The sequence below is a fragment of the Budorcas taxicolor genome, chromosome 4 (assembly GCF_023091745.1).
Source record: "Budorcas taxicolor isolate Tak-1 chromosome 4, Takin1.1, whole genome shotgun sequence".
NCBI classification, from domain to species: Eukaryota; Metazoa; Chordata; class Mammalia; order Artiodactyla; family Bovidae; genus Budorcas; species Budorcas taxicolor.
Genome location: NC_068913.1, coordinates 78,500,084 through 78,517,860, shown reverse-complemented (window position 1 = coordinate 78,517,860; position 17,777 = coordinate 78,500,084). Strand labels below are relative to the sequence as shown.

At 47.5% G+C, this 17,777-nt stretch overlaps 1 protein-coding gene, 1 long non-coding RNA gene and 1 other non-coding gene across 10 annotated transcripts in view; 1 reads left to right on the top strand and 2 right to left on the bottom strand.

Moving 5' to 3' along the window:
- Window positions 1-2,475: 2,475 nt before the first annotated feature.
- Window positions 2,476-5,526, bottom strand: LOC128046718 (uncharacterized). Its single transcript, XR_008199272.1, has 5 exons — window positions 5,392-5,526; window positions 5,022-5,070; window positions 3,452-3,541; window positions 2,948-3,111; window positions 2,476-2,660 (listed from the first exon to the last, which is right to left on the bottom strand). It is a non-coding gene; the product is annotated as an uncharacterized LOC128046718 (long non-coding RNA).
- LOC128047093 (small nucleolar RNA SNORA9) lies at window positions 4,461-4,592 on the bottom strand. Its single transcript, XR_008199285.1, has one exon. It is a non-coding gene; the product is annotated as a small nucleolar RNA SNORA9 (small nucleolar RNA).
- Window positions 5,527-17,441: 11,915 nt separating the features above from the next.
- CCM2 (CCM2 scaffold protein) overlaps window positions 17,442-17,777 on the top strand; it is a 51,863-nt gene continuing 51,527 nt past the window's right edge. For 3 of the 8 annotated variants that reach the window (XM_052638938.1, XM_052638934.1, XM_052638930.1), the window contains exon 1: window positions 17,443-17,566. In XM_052638938.1, the coding sequence (XP_052494898.1) occupies window positions 17,537-17,566 (30 nt within the window). In that variant the 5' untranslated portion in view covers window positions 17,443-17,536. Of the gene's footprint in view, window positions 17,567-17,777 lie in introns of all 8 variants that reach the window. The other 5 variants (XM_052638937.1, XM_052638928.1, XM_052638932.1 and 2 more) reach the window with 5 other exon arrangements.

The following is a 17,777-nucleotide window of genomic DNA, read 5'->3' as shown; positions in this document are numbered from 1 at the left end:
AAACTCTGTCTGTCAACTCTCAGACCTCAACACTAGGTGGATTTTAGGGTAGGCACATTGTACCTTGAGAAAAAGTCAAAGAATGATGATACCCAGGCCTTTGGGACAGAAACCTAGGCAGTAATTCTTCAAAGTGTGCGGGACCACAGCAGGATAGACAAATGGCGAATGACAAAGCCAGCTTCACGGCATACCCTGCCATGACCAGGGGCTTGATGTTTTGGGTTCATCATGCTGACACTCAGTCTTCCAGGCTTCTGGATGCTTCCTGGAAGGGTCCTGTGTCCTTGAGGCCCACCTGCCTGTCCCTCTAGTAGTGAGGACAGGAACTGCTCCAGGAGCCCCCTGTCCCACCTCGGTCCTCACCGCACAGAGGTGTGGCCTCACCTTCCTCTATAGACCATGCAGCACCTTTAGACATGGCCAGACTGGCCAGCTCAGATTTTGACCACATGGTGGCCGGGATTGGGGTTGGGGAGGGGACAGTTCTCTCTTATCCCTCCCCTCACACAGGGAGGATAGTGTTTCCCAAATTTCAGTCATCTCTGTACTAACTTTGGGATTCTGTACTCAAAGAGCTAGTTTATTTTGAAATATTGTTTGCTATGCAAGGGTTTTTTTCTCTTCAAATACCTTAAAATGACTCAAGAGACATAAGTTTGAGCAGACTCCAGGAGATAGTGAAGGACAGGGAAGGTTGGTGTGCTGCACTCCATGGGGTCACACAGTCAGATATGACTTAGTGACTGAATTAACAACGTCAAAATTGTAAAGTGCTTATTTTCAAATGCCTGAGAAACCAAGCCTCGCATTACACACCGCTGTTCTGAGGGGACCCTTCTGTTAGGATCAAGCTTTGGTTCTACCCTGTGCCAGGCCTGGAGCTTCTTTTGAGCAAGCTCTAGTCAGGTTTTATCCTCCCAGTCTCTTAAAGACACCCCCTTCATCCCCTGCCTCGGGCTGGTGCTTTTGAAGGGTTTTCCAAACCAAAGTTCAGGAGTATCTGGGGGATTCTCACAGAGCCTCAAGGTTTCACTTCCCCAACCTTCAGGCTTCCCCAGCCGCCTGGCCTGGGGTTTACATTAAACTAATGTGCGTAAAAAATGATATGGTTGTTCCAGTGAAACTTGAGACACTGAAACCCGAACTTGATAAAATTTTCATGTCACAGAAGTTTTCCCACGTAAAGATGTAAGGTTGTTCTTAGGTTGGGGATTGGCCTGTGGGTGGAGCTTGCCTGATCCTACTGCTGTGACCCTGAACTGCAATCATCTCTCTCCACTCTGACAGCTTGCAAAAGGACTTCCCACTCACTACCTCGTTTATCTCACGAGGCTGATGAGAGCACACCAAAACTCCTTTCCCCTCCTGAATCTGGCTGGACCTCTGGGTCTGCTGGCCCCTGCCTCTTCTCAGGCAGGGAAAGTCACGGCCCTATTTGCCACTTCACCCCGCGAAGGGTGTGACCATCTGTGGCAGTGACTAGCTAGCAGATGGGTGAGAAAGGACAGCTGGGAGGGGCTCCTGGGGGCTGAGGGTTAAGTTTCACTGGTTACCTAGGTCAATTTCAGGATGCCGCCCTCTAACCAGTCCCTTCAATGACCCCCACATTGGGTCCCCTTGCTGATGCCATTGACCTGTGTAGCAGGATTCCAGTTCCTATTTCTTAGCTCTCCCACATAGTTGTACCCATTTTAGGATTTGCTTTTACTTTCACCTTGTCTCAGAGCACACTAGTTTTGAGTTAGTTGCAGGGACTAAGTCCATCGAAGGGCCATGGAGCCACCTGCATCCGCAAAGGCCACATGACCCAGCCTGAGAGCTGCTACCTCTCACTCTGTCTACCGCGGAGGCTGTCAGGAGGGTTTCCCCTGGTATGCGGTTCTGAGGTGTGAGGCTTTCTGCCTCTGCCCCCTCAGGATGTAGCTGCAGTGACTCAGGGTGAAGGAACCTTTGGGTACTTTTCCATTCATGACATCAGTAACAAACTGAATGTAAATGTGGTTTACTTAATTCTTTCTGGCCCAATCAGCCTTGGCTTAACCTGCTGACATTCCTTGAAAAGATCACCAACAACAAGCTAAATAGGCTTCAATTATAAAAGTTTACCAGATGAAAAAGATCATGAGGATAGAGCAACTCTTTATCATAAAATCATATCAATATCAATCGTATCACATCAATCCACTCGCTGGGGTCTCAATACTTTGGTGTATAACCAAGACTGACCCACACTGGTACAGAGGACAGGAGCCAGAGAACCCTGTCAGGCCAGTGCAACCCCCTCTGGGATCCAAGGTACAGCTCCTGATGACAGGTCCTAATTCTCTATCAACCACTCTGCAGTCTCAAAAGCAACAAGAATGCGAGACACCTCAGGGGCTCCCTCAAACTTGGCTGAAACTCCTTCAGGAAGGGCAGGGCCCTCCTCTTTGTACCTAACACACAAAAAAGAGAAACAGAGGCTGGGCTGAATTACAAATTTTAAACTGTTTTATTAAATATCACTTTTCATGCAGATGTCAGAGGGGCCTGGGTCCCAATGTATAGTGAAGATCCTTGTTCTGGAAGCAGACAATATGGCATCCAAACCTGGGGTCAGCGAAGGTCAGTCAGATGTGCACATGTCAGCTGGGCCAAGAACCAGAAACTCCTGACTCCTGGAAGGGGAACAAGTGAGGATTTAAGCTTCTTCAGAAAACTGTGGTGCAAAGGCCTAAGTTCAAACTCCGCTGCACCTTCACCAGGTGCATCAATGCGGCCAAGCCACCACCTCAGTTCCCACTTCCTCATCTGTTAAAATAAGCTGGAAACAGCATGGAGGCCTGCTGTAAAAATAAAGTGATGTAAGGATATAGCCAGGGATTATTAAATTAAGTGGATGGTTTTGAACCTCTTGGCAGGGAGACCTACAGCAAATGAACAGAAATGATCTGCTAGGACAGACCTGGCATACTCACGACTGCAGATTCCCCGAATAATCTATCATCCATGGAAGGGATCACCTCTCAAGTCTCTTCTAGCTCTCGCATCCTGGGATGTTTGCTGCTGAAGCTGGAGCAGGAACACAGTGCAGAGTCCGCTGGGTTGGGGGGCGGTGCCTGTCAGGATCTGATATACCCACAACCAAAGGCAGGTGACAAAGTACCCTGTCAGTTACATGGATGCGGGTAGGAGTTGCTCATTAACCACAGCAACATCCAGAGCCTCAGTGCTCTCCAACTGGCCCCATTTCCCACAGGCGGCACAAGGGGAGCCGGAAGGCACCCGCACGTGGGCTCTCTGAGCACAGGAAAGCCAACTTTTACATCGGACAGCCCGCACACCTGCTCTCTGCCCTAGAGGCACTATGTCAACGTCCCAAGGCTGTCTGTTACTTGAATATCTTTGAAAATAAAGTCAAGTGGCAGCCAGCATCTGACTCCGAGGACTGCAGAAACATGAGACTCACTGAGCAGTGCCTCTGACAGCAACTTCATGAGACGGGCGTGTTCAACGCTTGCACTGAAGAGACGGATCCAAATTTGCTAGAAGCTTTGACCTTCAGGGGAGAAGGTGCGGTGTGATCCTACTGTCCAGGAGCACAGGAGCTGTGCTGCTCCTGCTATGACCACGCTGGCCACTCCTTCCATCCTGGCATTTCTGTGCCTGGACCCAACAGCCCTCACACCAATGACATTTCCCTCCAATCCAAACTTCTTACCCAATTCTGGATTTCATTCCTCCCTCCCTGTCTGGCATTTTGGAAAAGAGCAGACTGTAGGATTGGAGAGGCCTGACTTGCCATTTTCTGGCTAGGAAAGCTGGGCACACAATTCTGGCCATGACTCCTTCATCTGCATTGGACCTAAGGCTATCTTATGGTGGTCCTCAGAGATTTAAATAGGGTAACAATTAAGTTGGGCGCAAAACAGAGTTCAACCAACATTTGTGCCCTCCTAGCCCATGAGGTCTTCCTTTACAATAAATGCATACTGACCTCACCCTCTGTAAGCTCCATGGGCACCCAACACTGTTGCAGAACTTAGCCTTTGGGTCTGTCTTGTTTACCAGCTAATAGTGACACCCTGTATGTCAGTCCCTCAGGGCAGGGCCTATCCCCATTCTTTCTTTCTACTCTATATTTCCTGCTACTGGTCTAACTCCACCTTTACCACTCCCTCTGAGCTTCATTTTCTTCTGTGAGAATTTTGTTTAAAAGATATAAAGTTTTTAAAGAGCCTGGAACACAGCTAACACCTAAAGTCCAAAACAATTTCTGCAAAGATATCAATGTTCTCTAATCTGCATGGTCCAATACAGTAGTCGCTTGCCTAATGTGGCTACTGAGCACCTAAAATATAGCTAGTGTGAAGGAAAAACTGAATTTTAAATGTAACCATATGTGTCGAGTGGTCACCACATCAAACAGTACAGGTCTGTGCGCTGCCCAGAATGCCAGATAGGGGAAGGGAACAAGCAACTGTCTGAAATTTCTATAACCTTGCTCTGGATGGAGCAGGGCAAGGCCTCAAACCGTTTCAAAATTTTCTTGCAAGCACTGTAGGAATGCACAGGGTCACTGCAGACCCAAGCACGCTGGAGGCTTGCAGCCCACATTCCTTCAAGTCCCTAAAGCTCTGGGCAGACAGCAGTACTTTCACTGAGCACCAGCCTGCACCAGAACCTGGAAGAGATCATGAGGTTGAATTAGGCCTACTTGGGTTTCCATGGACACAAATAAGACAGACAGTAGGGAAGGACAGACGAGGGACAACAATCTCTTCTGGCTCAGAGAGTGAGGGAAACGGCCCTGGGGGAGGCAACCTTATCAAGAAGCTGACAGAATAGGGTTAACTTAACTTCATTTCTTACAAGATGAAATCCTCACCATCGCATCATTATACAAAATAGCTCTGTCTTCCATATTCTCGGTTTTTTTTTTTTTTTTTTAACTATTCAGAGGATACTTAGGAACTGCAGACCCAAAACGGTGACCCACTTCTGGGAGCGGGGAGCTGGGCCGGGGTAGCGTCACTTACCATTGCATCTTACAGGAGCTCTGCTGCGGAGGAGCCGAGGATCATCCACCTGGAGGGGGCACACGGTCAGCTAGAGGCAGGTCTCGTATCGCCTCCCTAGTTCTCGCCCCTTGTGAGACCATACCCAAGACCCTATTCCTCCTGGAGCCGCCCGCCAAGCCCGCACGTATACTCCGAACAGGACTCGGAGAAGATCGGTAGAGTCCCCCTGCAAACGCGGGATCGAACCGCCAGGGCCGAGCACCCGGAATGCGCACCGGACCGACGGGGCCAAGCGCGGGACAACTTGAGGATAGCGCGCCAGCTCCCACTGGGTCCAGCGCCCGGCACGTCACACCCTAGCAGGGCCTCCAGCCTGCACGATCCTCACCTGTACTCAGCAGGTCGCAGGCACCACCTGGGACTCTCGATGGCAGTGGATGGTAACGACGACCAGGAGCAGCCTCACCACCGTAACCACACATGCCTGCAGCCGCGCACATTCTCCTTGCGTCATCACGCCGCCCGCCGGCAGCGGTACGTGCATCACGTGACCCGCGGTCCCGCGCGGCGCCAGGAGATGACGTCACTAGAGCGCCGGGGCGAGGCGGGGCACGCTTTAGCTGCTCCGTTCAGCTGTCCTGAGAAGTGGATGGGAGGCGCGCCGCGTTACTGCTACTTCGGGGCGGGGACTGAGAGACTGGGGAAGCGGGCATAGCAAAGGAACAGGAGTACCAGAGCCGGCGGAGAGAGGGGCGCGGGCAGGCTGGTGCTGGCTGAAGGCCGCGCACAACTCAAGATTATGTTTCAAAGGGCTTGGGAACCCTCTTTCTGAAATATTGTCAAGGGACTGGAGCTGATCTCCTTGTGTCTTGGAAGGTTAAGAGCCCACTTGTCGCCTGACTTCAAATTGCATAACCTGCCTAGGGTAACGGGTTATGTGCTTTTAGCTATATAGGAGTAGGATTTCTGTTTGCATTTTTTTTTCGTTGTGATGCGCATCACATTCTGGTTTAATGCTTCTCCGATAATAAAATTGTTTTCTTCTAACTTTGTGGAGAGGTTCTCTGAGTTGAGAAGAAATTTTGTTTTGTGTGTGTGTATTCTTTGGCTCTACTGCGCAGCTTGTGGGATCCTAGTTCCACCAGGGACTGAACCCTGGCCCACAGCAGTGAAAGCACATGAGTCCTAACCACTGGACTGCTGGAGAATTCAGCAAGCATTTCTGCCACACAGGCTGAGAAAAACACATTGGAAGTTACTGAGACTAGCAAGGTCATGGCTTGTTGGAGATACAGTAAGTATTAATGGGATTTTAAGACTACATGAGATGGATGAGAACTACATATTCAAGTCTTCAACATCAGGCTAGGAAAGCAAGAACCTGGTTCTGTAAAGAAAAGTAAGCAATACTGGAAACTCATTTTATGTACGTGTGCTTGCTAAGTAGGTTCAGTCATGTCTGGCTTTTTGCGACCCCATGGATTGCAGCCCAGGAGGGTCCTCTGTCCATGGGATTCTCCAAGCAAGAGTACTGGAGTGGGTTGCCATGCCCACCTCCAGGGGATCCTCCCAATGCAGGGTTCAAACCCGTGTCTCTTACAGCTCCTGCATTGGCAGGAGGGGTTGGGGGAGTTGGGGGTGGGAGGTGTATCTTTACTGCTAAAGCCACCTGGGAAGCCCATTTTTATGTCTCAGTTCAGTTCAGTCGCTCAGTCGTGTCTGACTCTTTGCGACCCCATGAATCGCAGCACGCCAGGCCTCCCTGTCCATCACCAACTCCCGGAGTTCACTCAGACTCACATCCATCGAGTCCGTGATGCCATCCAGCCATCTCATCCTCTGTCGTCCTCTTCTCCTGCCCCCAATCCCTCCCAGCATCAGAGTCTTTTCCAATGAGTCAACTCTTCACATGAGGTGGCCAAAGTACTGGAGTTTCAGCTTTAGCATCATTCCTTCCAAAGAAATCCCAGGGCTGATCTCCTTCAGAATGGACTGGTTGGATCTCCTTGCAGTCCAAGACACTCTCAAGAGTCTTCTCCAACACCACAGTTCAAAAGCATCAATTCTTCGGCGCTCAGCCTTCTTCACAGTCCAACTCTCACATCCACACATGACCACAGGAAAAACCATAGCCTTGACTAGATGGACCTTAGTCGGCAAAGTAATGTCTCTGCTTTTCAATATACTATCTAGGTTGGTCATAACTTTTCTTCCAAGGAGTAAGCGTCTTTTAATTTCATGGCTGCAAGCACCATCTACAGTGATCTTGGAGCCCCCCCAAAATAAAGTCTAACACTGTTTCCACTGTTTCCCCATCTATTTCCCATGAAGTGATGGGACCGGATGCCATGATCTTCATTTTCTGAATGTTGAGCTTTAGGCCAACTTTTTCACTCTCCACTTTCATCAAGAGGCTTTTTAGTTCCTCTTCACTTCCTGCCATAAGGGTGGTGTGCTGGGGTCCAGCCCCGGTGGATCCAGGGTAATTCGAAGGTGGGGACGGAGTCCGCGTCCTGGAAAAAACTTAATTACAGATATAGAGGGAGATTAGAAACAGATAGTGTAGTAGGAGAATTAGTGGAGAAAAGAGGCTGAATAACTGATTTACATGGAATACCAATCACCACCTACGTAGGCCACAGGCATCTTTCCATTCTCCCAAAGGAGAGGAAGCACTGAGGCCTCCCCGGTCCGATCTCAGAAGCCCAGGCAGAATTAGCAGGCTTGGTGAGTACCCACATTTCAGATAGGAATTCAGCCAGGAAAATGGGGAGCGAGAAAGAAATGACACGGGGGAATCAGTCTTTCCAGAAACTGATCCGATTTCTTTATTTTTCAGGTTTGTTTATATATCTTTTTGTTATACATAGGGATGAATACAGAGTCACGCGGGGGTCAGCAGACCTGACCCTTGTCACAATCAGGTGCTTCATATAAAATTATACAAAGGTCTTATGAGTTTCATCATCTTCTGGCCATGAGGTCTGCTGACATTTTATGGCCCTTTCTGATACCGGTCAGTTAACCAGAAAACTTATTTTTCCAGGGGTGATTTTTTTCTTAAATCAGGCGCCACCCTCCAAATAAAGTTGCATTCCTATAGGGTGAGGGTGTAGTGGGTTACAATCAAGAAAGGAATTTACTTAACCTAAGGTTTAACATGATTAATCTTAAAGGTTAATACTTATTTCTCCTATATGCTAGTTGTATTCATTATAAGGGCAGGAATATGGAGATTTAGCAGCAAATATCGGCTCAACCAATGTAAACCCTTCACCAATGTTTCCCTTAAGATCTATTTTGTCTTAAGATAGTGATAAAGTTACATTTTTACATAGCATAGTGATTTATAACAAAGTACAGTGATCTATAACAAACGAGAAGACTAACTCAAAAAGTCTAGTATTGCTAACATCAAAAAACTACTGTATTTCCTTTTCTATATTCCAAATACATTGATTAATATATTCCCAGGTGCCTAAGGATATGGAGGCCTGATGGCAATCATTGACTCATCAATGAAAAAAGCCCTATGCTAATACTCCAAACTCTCTGTGCTGTTTATGGTTGAGAGGTTGTCACACAAGCTAGTCTGTCAGCAGAGAGGTTTGACCTGAGACATCCTTGTCACACCCAGGGCAGGGAATTAGCAGTAATTATTGGCATGACAAATGAAAAAACCCTTCACCAATATAATTGATTCACTAATCAACCCACTATACTATACTAATGATCTTCTAACTTCTCAAAAGGGTCTGTATTTAGAAAGTTTTAAAACATCCCATGCCTCTCACAGTTGGGAGGCTGTAAACAATCACATGCAGCTGGACAAGCCTGATCAGGCAGCCAGAGAAGCTTCAGAGTTCCTAAGTTGAAACACTCTAGTCACGCCCAGGAATTTTTATTAACTTGGAGCTGCAAGTTAACTCCTCTGAGAGAAATGGTTATGGGGGAAGAGCTCCCCGTAAAGTACTCTGGTTTTGGGGGTAGATGCTCGGGAACAGAGGGTTTCAGGAGGCTTGATCACACCTTTGCGTATGCCAAGCTTCCTTGCTCATGACCTTTGTCATGGGCGGAGTTCCTCACGCTGGCCCCCAACAGTGGTGTCATCTGAGTATCTGAGGTTATTGATATTTCTCCCAGCAATCTTGATTCCAGCTTGTGTTTCTTCCAGTCCAGCGTTTCTCATGATGTACTCTGCATATAAGTTAAATAAGCAGGGTGACAATATACAGCCTTGACGTACTCCTTTTCCTATTTGGAACCAGTCTGTTGTTCCATGTCCAGTTCTAACTGTTGCTTCCTGACCTGCATACAGATTTCTCAAGAGGCAGGTCAGGTTGTCTGGTATTCCCATCTCTTTCAGAATTTTCCACAGTTTATTGTGATCCACACAGTCAAAGGCTTTGGCATAATCAATAAAGCAGAAATAGATGTTTTTCCGGAACTCTTTTGCTTTTTCCACGACCCAGCGGATGTTGGCAGTTTGATCTCTGGTTCCTCTGCGTTTTCTAAAACCAGCTTGAACATCTGGAAGTTCATGGTTCACGTATTCCTGAAGCCTGGCTTGGAGAATCTTGAGCATTACTTTACTAGCATGTGAGATGAGTGCAATTGTGTGGTAGTTTGAGCATTCTTTGGCATTGCCTTTCTTTGGAATTGGAATGAAAACTGACCTTTTCCAGTCCTGTGGCCACTGCTGAGTTTTCCAAATTTGCTGGCATATTGAGTGCAGCACTTTCACAGCATCATCTTTCAGGATTTGAAACAGCTCAACTGGAATTCCATCACCTCCTCTAGCTTTGTTCGTAGCGATGCTTTCCAAGGCCCACTTGACTTCACATTCCAGGATGTCTGGCTCTAGATTAGCGATCACACCATCATGATTATCTGGGGCGTGAAGATCTTTTTTTGTACAGTTCTTCTGTGTATTCTTGCCACCTCTTCTTAATATCTTCTGTTTCTGTTAGGTCCAGACCATTTCTGTCCTTTATCAAGCCCATCTTTGCATGAAATGTTCCCTTGTTATCTCTAATTTTCTTGAAGAGATCTCTAGTCTTTCCCATTCTGTTGTTTTCCTCTATTTCTTTGCATTGATTGCTGAAGAAGGCTTTCTTATCTCTTCTTGCTATTCTCTGGAACTCTGCATTCAGATGCTTATATCTTTCCTTTTCTCCTTTGCTTTTCGCCTCTCTTCTTTTCACAGCTATTTGTAAGGCCTCCCCAGACAGCCATTTTGCTTTTTTGCATTTCTTTTCCATGGGGATGGTCTTGATCCCTGTCTCCTGTACAATGTCACGAACCTCATTCCATAGTTCATCAGGCACTCTATCAGATCTGAGAACCCCATGAACAGTATGAAAAGGCAAAATGATAGGATACTGAAAGAGGAACTCCCCAGGTCAGTAGGTGCCCAATATGCTACTGGAGATCAGTGGAGAAATAACTCCAGAAAGAGTGAAAGGATGGAACTAAAGCAAAAACAATACCCAGCTGTGGATGTGACTGGTGATAGAAGCAAGATCCAATGTTGTAAAGAGCAATATTGCATACGAACCTGGAATGTCAGGTCCATGAATCAAGGCAAATTGGAAGTGGTCAAACAAGAGATGGCAAAGGTGAACATCGACATTCTAGGAATCAGCGAACTAAAATGGACTGGAATGGGTGAATTTAACTCAGATGACCTTTATATCTACTACTGTGGGCAGGAATCCCTCAGAAGAAATGGAGTAGCCATCATGGTCAACAAAAGAGTCCGAAATGCAGTACTTGGATGCAATCTCCAAAACGACACAATGATCTCTGTTCGTTTCCAAGGCAAACCATTCAATATCACAGTCATCCAAGTCTATGCCCCAACCAGTAATGCTGAAGAAGCTGAAGTTGAACGGTTTTATGAAGACCAACAAGACCTTTTAGAACTAACACACAAAAAAGATGTCCTTTGCATTATAGGGGACTGGAATGCAAAAGTAGGAACTCAAGAAACACCTGGAGTAACAGGCAAATTTGGCCTTGGAATGCAGAATGAAGCAGGGCAAAGACTAATAGAGTTTTGCCAAGAAAATGCACTGGTCATAGCAAACACCCTCTTCCAATAACACGAGAAGACTCTACACATGGACATCACCAGGTGGTCAACACCGAAATCAGATTGATTATATTCTTTGCAGCCAAAGATGGAGAAGCTGTATACAGTCAACAAAAACAAGACCAGAAGCTGACTGTGGCTCAGATCATGAACTCCTTATTACCAAATTCAGACTCAAACTGAAGAAAGTAGGGAAAACCGCTAGATCATTCAGGTATGACTTAAACTTTTATGTCTAGTACTTAGTAAATATATTCAGTTTGACTTGGAGAATTTTGAGCATTACTTTGCTAGCATGTGAGATGAGTGCAATTGTGGGGTGGTTGAGCATTCTTTGGCATTGCCTTTCTTTGGAATTGGAATGAAAACTGACCTTTTCCAGTCCTGTGGCCACTGCTGGGTTTTCCAAATTTGCTGACATATTGAGTGCAGCACTTTCACAGCATCATCTTTTAGGATTTGAAATAGCTCAATTGGAATTCCATCACCTCCACTAGCTTTGTTTATAGTGATGCTTCCTAAGGCCCACTTGACTTCACATTCCAGGATGTCTGGCTCTAAGTGAGCGATCACACCATCGTGATTATCTGGGTCATGAGATCTTTTTTGTATAGTTCTTCTGTGTATTCTTGCCACTTCTTAGTATCTTCTGCTTCTGTTAAGTCCATAACATTTCTCCTTTGTTGTGACCATGTTTGCATGAAATTTTAAGTTGGTATCTCTAATTTTCTTGAAGAGATCTCTAGTCTTTCTTTTCCTCTATTTCTTTGCATTGGTCGCTGAGGAAGTCTTTTTTATCTCTCCTTGCTATTCTTTGGAACTCTGCATTCAAATAGGTATATATTTCCTTTTGTCTTTTGCCTTTAGCTTCTTTTCTCAGCTATTTGTAAGGCATCCTCAGACAACCATTTTGCCTTTTTGCATTACTTTTTCTTGGGGATGGTCTTGATCACTGTCTCCTGTACAATGTCACAAACCTCCGTCCATAGTTCTTCAGGCACTTTGTCTATCAGATCTAATCCTTTGAATCTATTTGTCACATCCACTGTACAATCATAAGGGATTTGATTTAGGTCATACCTGAATGGTCTAGTGGTTTTCCCCACTTTCTTCAATTTAAGTCTGGATTTGGCAATAAAGAGTTCATGATCTGAGCCACAGTCAGCTCCCAGTCTTGAGCAAATGCTCAAAATTCTCCAAGCCAGGCTTCAACAGTATGTGAACCGTGAACTTCCAGATGTTCAAGCTGGATTTAGAAAAGGTAGAGAAACCAGAGATCAAATTGCCAACATCTGTTGGATCATCAAAAAAGTAAGAGAGTTCCAGAAAGATATCTACTTCTGCTTTATCGATGACACCAAAGCCTTTGACTGTGTGGATCACAAGAAACTGGAAAATTCTTAAAGAGATGGGAATTACAGACCACCTTACCTGCCTCGTGAAAAATCTATATGCAGGTCAAGAAGCAACAGTCAGAACTGGACATGGAAAAACAGACTGGTTCCAAATAGGAAAAGGAGCACATCAAGGCTATATATTGTCACCCTGCTTATTTAACTTGTATGCAGAGTACATCATGTGAAAGGCCAGGCTGGATGAAGCACAAGCTAGAATCAAGATTGCCAGAAGGAATATCAATAACCTCAGATTCACAGATGACACCACCCTTATGGCAGAAAGTGAAGAACTAAAGAGCCTCTTGATGAAAGTGAAAGAGGAGAATGAAAAAGCTGGCTTGAAATTCAACATTCAGAAAACTAAGATCATGGCATCCAGTCCCATCATTTCATGGCAAATAGATGGAGAAACAATGGAAACAGTGAGAGACTAATTTTTGGGGGCTGCAGAATCATTGCAGATGGTGACTGCAGCCATGAAATTTAATGATGCTTGCTACCTGGGAAAAAAGCTATGACCAACCTAGACAGCATACTAAGGAGCAGAGACATCATTTTGCCAACAAAGGTCCATCTAGTAAAAGCTATGGTTTTTCCAGTAGTCATGTATGGATGTGAGAGTTGGACTATAAAGAAAGCTGAGCGCCAAAAAGTTGGTGCTTTTGAAGTGTGGTGTTGGAGAAGACTCTTGAGAGTCCCTTGGACTGCAAGGAGATCAAACCAGTCCATCCTAAAGGAAAACAGTCCCAAATATTAATTGGAAGGACTGATGCTGAAACTGAAACGCCAATATTTTGGCCACCTGATGCGAATAACTGACTCATTGGTAAAGACTGTGATGCTGGGAAAGACTGAAGGCAGGAGGAGAATGGGATGGCAGAGAATGAGGTGATTGGATGACCAACTGGATGGACATGAGTTTGAGTAAGCTCTGGGAGTTGGTGATGGGCAGGGAAGCCTGGCATGCTGCAGTCCGTGGGGTCGCAGAGTCAGACACGACTGAGCAAGTAAACTGAACGATGATGTTCAGTTTATAGTATTCAAATCCCATTATTTTGTTAAATGTCATGTGACGGAGTAGGAACAGTCTGCTAACATGGAAATAAGTGTGAAAAATGTGTAAGTGTTAGTTGCTCAGTCAGGTCTGATTTTGTGACCCCATGGACTGTAGCCTGCTTGGCTCCTCTGTCTGTGGAATTCTCTGGGCAAGAATACTGCAGTTTGTAGCCATTCCCTTCTCCAGGGGATATTCCCGACCCAGGTAAGATCCAGGTCTCCTGCACTGCAGGCAGATTCTTTACTGTCTGAGCCACCAGGGAAGCCCCAACATGGAAATTAACCTAGAGAAGTTAAATGGCTTGCTGAAGATCTCACAGAAGGTTGGGGCTTGATACAGGTTGTTTAAGCTCAGAATTTACTGCTCTCTCCATTCTGTCACTCTGCCATGAGATAATCAAAGAGAACCAGGAAAGTAAATGGTTATGAAGGGTCAGAGTATGTATGTGAGGGTGTGTGTGTGTGTGACCAAAAATGGTGGACTTGCCAAGGACTGAAAGAAAATTTTTTTTCTGAAATGATAACCAACAAAAGTCACTAGAAAGGGCAAGATGCTCCAAGTAATAAAAAGTGATACCAAAACATTAAAAACCACATAATCAAAGCTCAACTGCCTTATACGAGGAGGCTGCATGAGGCTGGCACAAAGAGAAACAGACCTATCAGCAGTATCTTAACTACTTCAAATACTGAAAAGAACTTCTTCTAAAACCACATCTCCAGACTTCCCCAATGGTCCAGTGGTTAAGAATCTGCTTGCCAATTCAGGAGACACAAGTTCGATCCCGGGTCCTGGAAGATTCCACATGCAGTGGGGCAACTAAACCTGAGCTGCACAGCTACTGAGCACACACACGAGGGCCCATGAGCCACAACTACTGAAGTCCTTGTGTCCTAGAGCCTGTGTTCCACAACAAGAGAAGCCACCACAGTGAGCAGCCCAATTGCTGCAACTAGAGAGTAGGCCACACTCATGGCAACTAGAGAATGTTGGCACACAGCAACTAAGACCCAGCACATCCAAAAACAAATAAAACCACGTTTCCAAAGAGTAACTTCTTTATTCTTCCAAATCAATTGGGATGTATGCCTGGAAATAAAGTTAGTGATTTGGCTCTGAAATAATATATAGAGTAACAACAACCTGGAAACTTCAGTGGTGGTCCACTGGTCGACTCCAAGCTTCCACTGCAGGAGGCCTGGGTTTGATCCCTGCTCAGGGAACTAAACCCCACATGCTGCAACTAACACCCGGCACAGCCAAACTAACAACCCTGATAAACAATAAGGAATCTGTTTTCCTGAGTTTTGTGAACCATTCTAACATATTATTTGCATTCAAGGAGGGGATCCTGGGAACCTCCAATTTATAGCTGGTTGGTCAGAAGTACAAGTAACAATATGGACTTTTAATTGTCATCTGAAGTGGGATGCAGGGCAGTCTTGTGGAACTGAGCCCTTTACCAGTGAGATCCAATGGTCTCTACAGGTCGCTGTATCAGAATTGATTTAAATATAGGACAGATAGCTAGTGTCAAAAAATTGCTTGGGGTGGAAAAAAAGCCCACACATCTGGTGTCAGAAGTGTGAGTATGGTAGTGTGAAAAAAGCAAGGGAGAAATACAGGAATTGAGTGAGTTTTTCCTAACACTAGGTTAAGGGAAGTTTTAGTAGGGTTATTTACATTACAGCATGAGTATGCAAAGGTACATTAGTGGAAGAGCTAAAATATCAGGCCTCTTTTCAGTGGATGGTGGGGAAATAACCACTGAATGCATTGCATTATTTGTGTCTGTGAATGTGGGAAGCTAATTTATTGCAGGAGGGAGATTGAAGTCATTTCCCACACTTCGGCTTTATATGCCAAAGGGACTGGAATGCCTAATGCCTAATCCCTAATGCCTTCAGGGAGTACTAGAGACCACTCATTTCTTTGGTATCTTTATCAAATAGGGTTCAATCAGGAGATAGAAACAGTGTAGGAAACATTTATTATACAGAATTATTAAGTATAACAGAAAATTAGGGTAACAAGGGAATCGGTATTAAAGGTGAAGAGAACTCTGAATACAAGAATAGTAGATATAAGGAGCAACTACTGTACTGAAGGTTACTACAGGGAACACAGGATCTTCCTCCCCCTGGGGCTGAGGTCCAGACTTTGTCGGAAATAGCATAACTACAGCTCACCGAATGGCAGAGAGGTGCTGGCAAAGCTTGCTGAAGTCTACCCTCTACTGCAGTGACCCCCAACCTTTTTGGCACAGCACCAACGACCAGTTCCGTGGAAGGCAATTCTCCACGGGCGTGGTAGCTGGGATGGTTCAGGCGGTACTGTGAGCAATGGGGAGCCATGGGGAAGGCATATGAAGCTTGGCTTGCGGGCCCGCTGCTCACCTCCTGATGTGTGGTGGCTTTGTTGCTAACAGGCCTCCCAGAGGATTGGGGACCCCCGCTCTAGAGTGCAGGGAAAACTGCTCATGGAGGGGGTCTTGCTGACCACTCCGGATAGAAAACTTCTCAAGATGAGTGCTGGAGGAATCTGCCGGCTGCTGGGTGTTGCTGGCAGGCCCCCACTGCAGTGTCAAGTGCTTGAGAGAACCCGGAGTTGGAGAAACTACCCCTGATGTAGGAAGGTGTGCGCCTCAGAGGCTTCTTTAGGAATGTGCCTGCCAAGAAAACTCATTGAATCTAGGTAACAAAGCCCCTTTCCTCCCACACTGCCTCCAAGCAGTTTCTCCTGGCAAAGCTTCACACTGGGTTACTTGGCAAAGGACTAATGCTCAAAAGGCCCAGCTCCATCCCGCGATGGGAACTGAAAGTGAATGTGAAGCTGAGAAATAATCTACTGACCGCTGCCACAGGAGGCAATACTCTTAAAAAAGATCAGTTGAGGCAAATAGCGGTTTGTTTGCTGTGGGTTTACATGCTACCTGTGCTGCAAGATTCTTACTGGCAGCCTAGTCGTGGCAAAAAAGCGGGCCTGCTGCAGCTAACTCCGATTTGCAGTGTACTTTTGGGCAAACCAATCGGTCCGGATCTCATTGTAAGATTGCTGTTACTTCCAGGTGGCTGGTTAAAGTTCGAAGTTTTATTCTGTAGGGTCCGGACGTGTTCTGTTGCAGTGAAACTTCCCTGACAGGTTTGTATAGGAAGTCTGTAACATAGGAAGTCTTCCCAGTGCCTGCAGGAATGGAAAGTAAAGGGAGAAAAGAAAAGGGCGTCGTCCTGCGCCCCTTCCCCAGGCTCGGCTCCACTTTGGCTTCCCGCCTTCACCTTTCCGCAAGCCCCGTCCTTCTGTCCCCTCCGGCCTCTCCCACCCGCAGCCCCGCCGCCCTCTCCGCCGGTCCTGCCCCTTTCGTCAGCTCCGCCTTCCTCTCCCACAGGCCCCCTCCCATAGCCCCACGCCCTTCCCGTCCTTTACCTTCCCCACAGGTCCCACCCGTCCCGCCGGCCCCGCCCTCCGTTTCCTGTCGGCCCGAGCTCCCTCTCCCTGAGCGCGAGGCAGGCTGGGAAGTTGGCTGCCGTAAAGATGGCGGCAGACTTGAAAAGCTGGAGGCGCTCCTGTAGCTCTGGTGGGCAGGAGGACGGGCTGAAGGCGGGGCAGGCGCGCTCTGGCCCTCCCTGACTGGCGTGAAGGGTGGTGCGTAGGGGCGCGACAGACGCGCTCCCGCGGTCCTGAAGGGGCGAGGAGGGGAGGCTCATTCTCGGCGGCTCTGAAGGGTTGGAGGCGGGGCGTGTGGGCCGAAGGGGCGTGCGCACACGGGGCGTGGCGTATTCGCGGGGGCGGGGCCGCGCCCTCGGCCCGGAAGTGCGGGGTGTGGGGTGCAGGGCGCGGACGGCCCCTGGCGGCCACGGGCGGAGACTGCGGCCGGGCGAGCGGCGCAGGACCGGCGGTGGCCGCGGGGCCAGGGCGAGCATGTAGCGGCAGCGGGCGGCGCGGCGCTCCCGGGACGGGCCAGGCCGCGGGGGCCGCTCGCGGAGACATGGAGGAAGAGGGCAAGAAGGGCAAGAAGGTGAGCCTGCAGAGCGCGTCCGCCCGAAGGCTGAGCCGGGGGCGTGCTGGACCCCAGACCTAGGCAGGCGGAAGGTGGAGGGGCTGGGGCTGGGCGAGGAAGGGCTCGGGGGACATGGGAGGGTCCCTCGGGGCTGCCCGTCGGTCGGCCGGTACGGGGCGTGGGAAAGTCTGGCTTGGGAGGTCCGTGTAGGGGAGTTCTGATTTAGGCG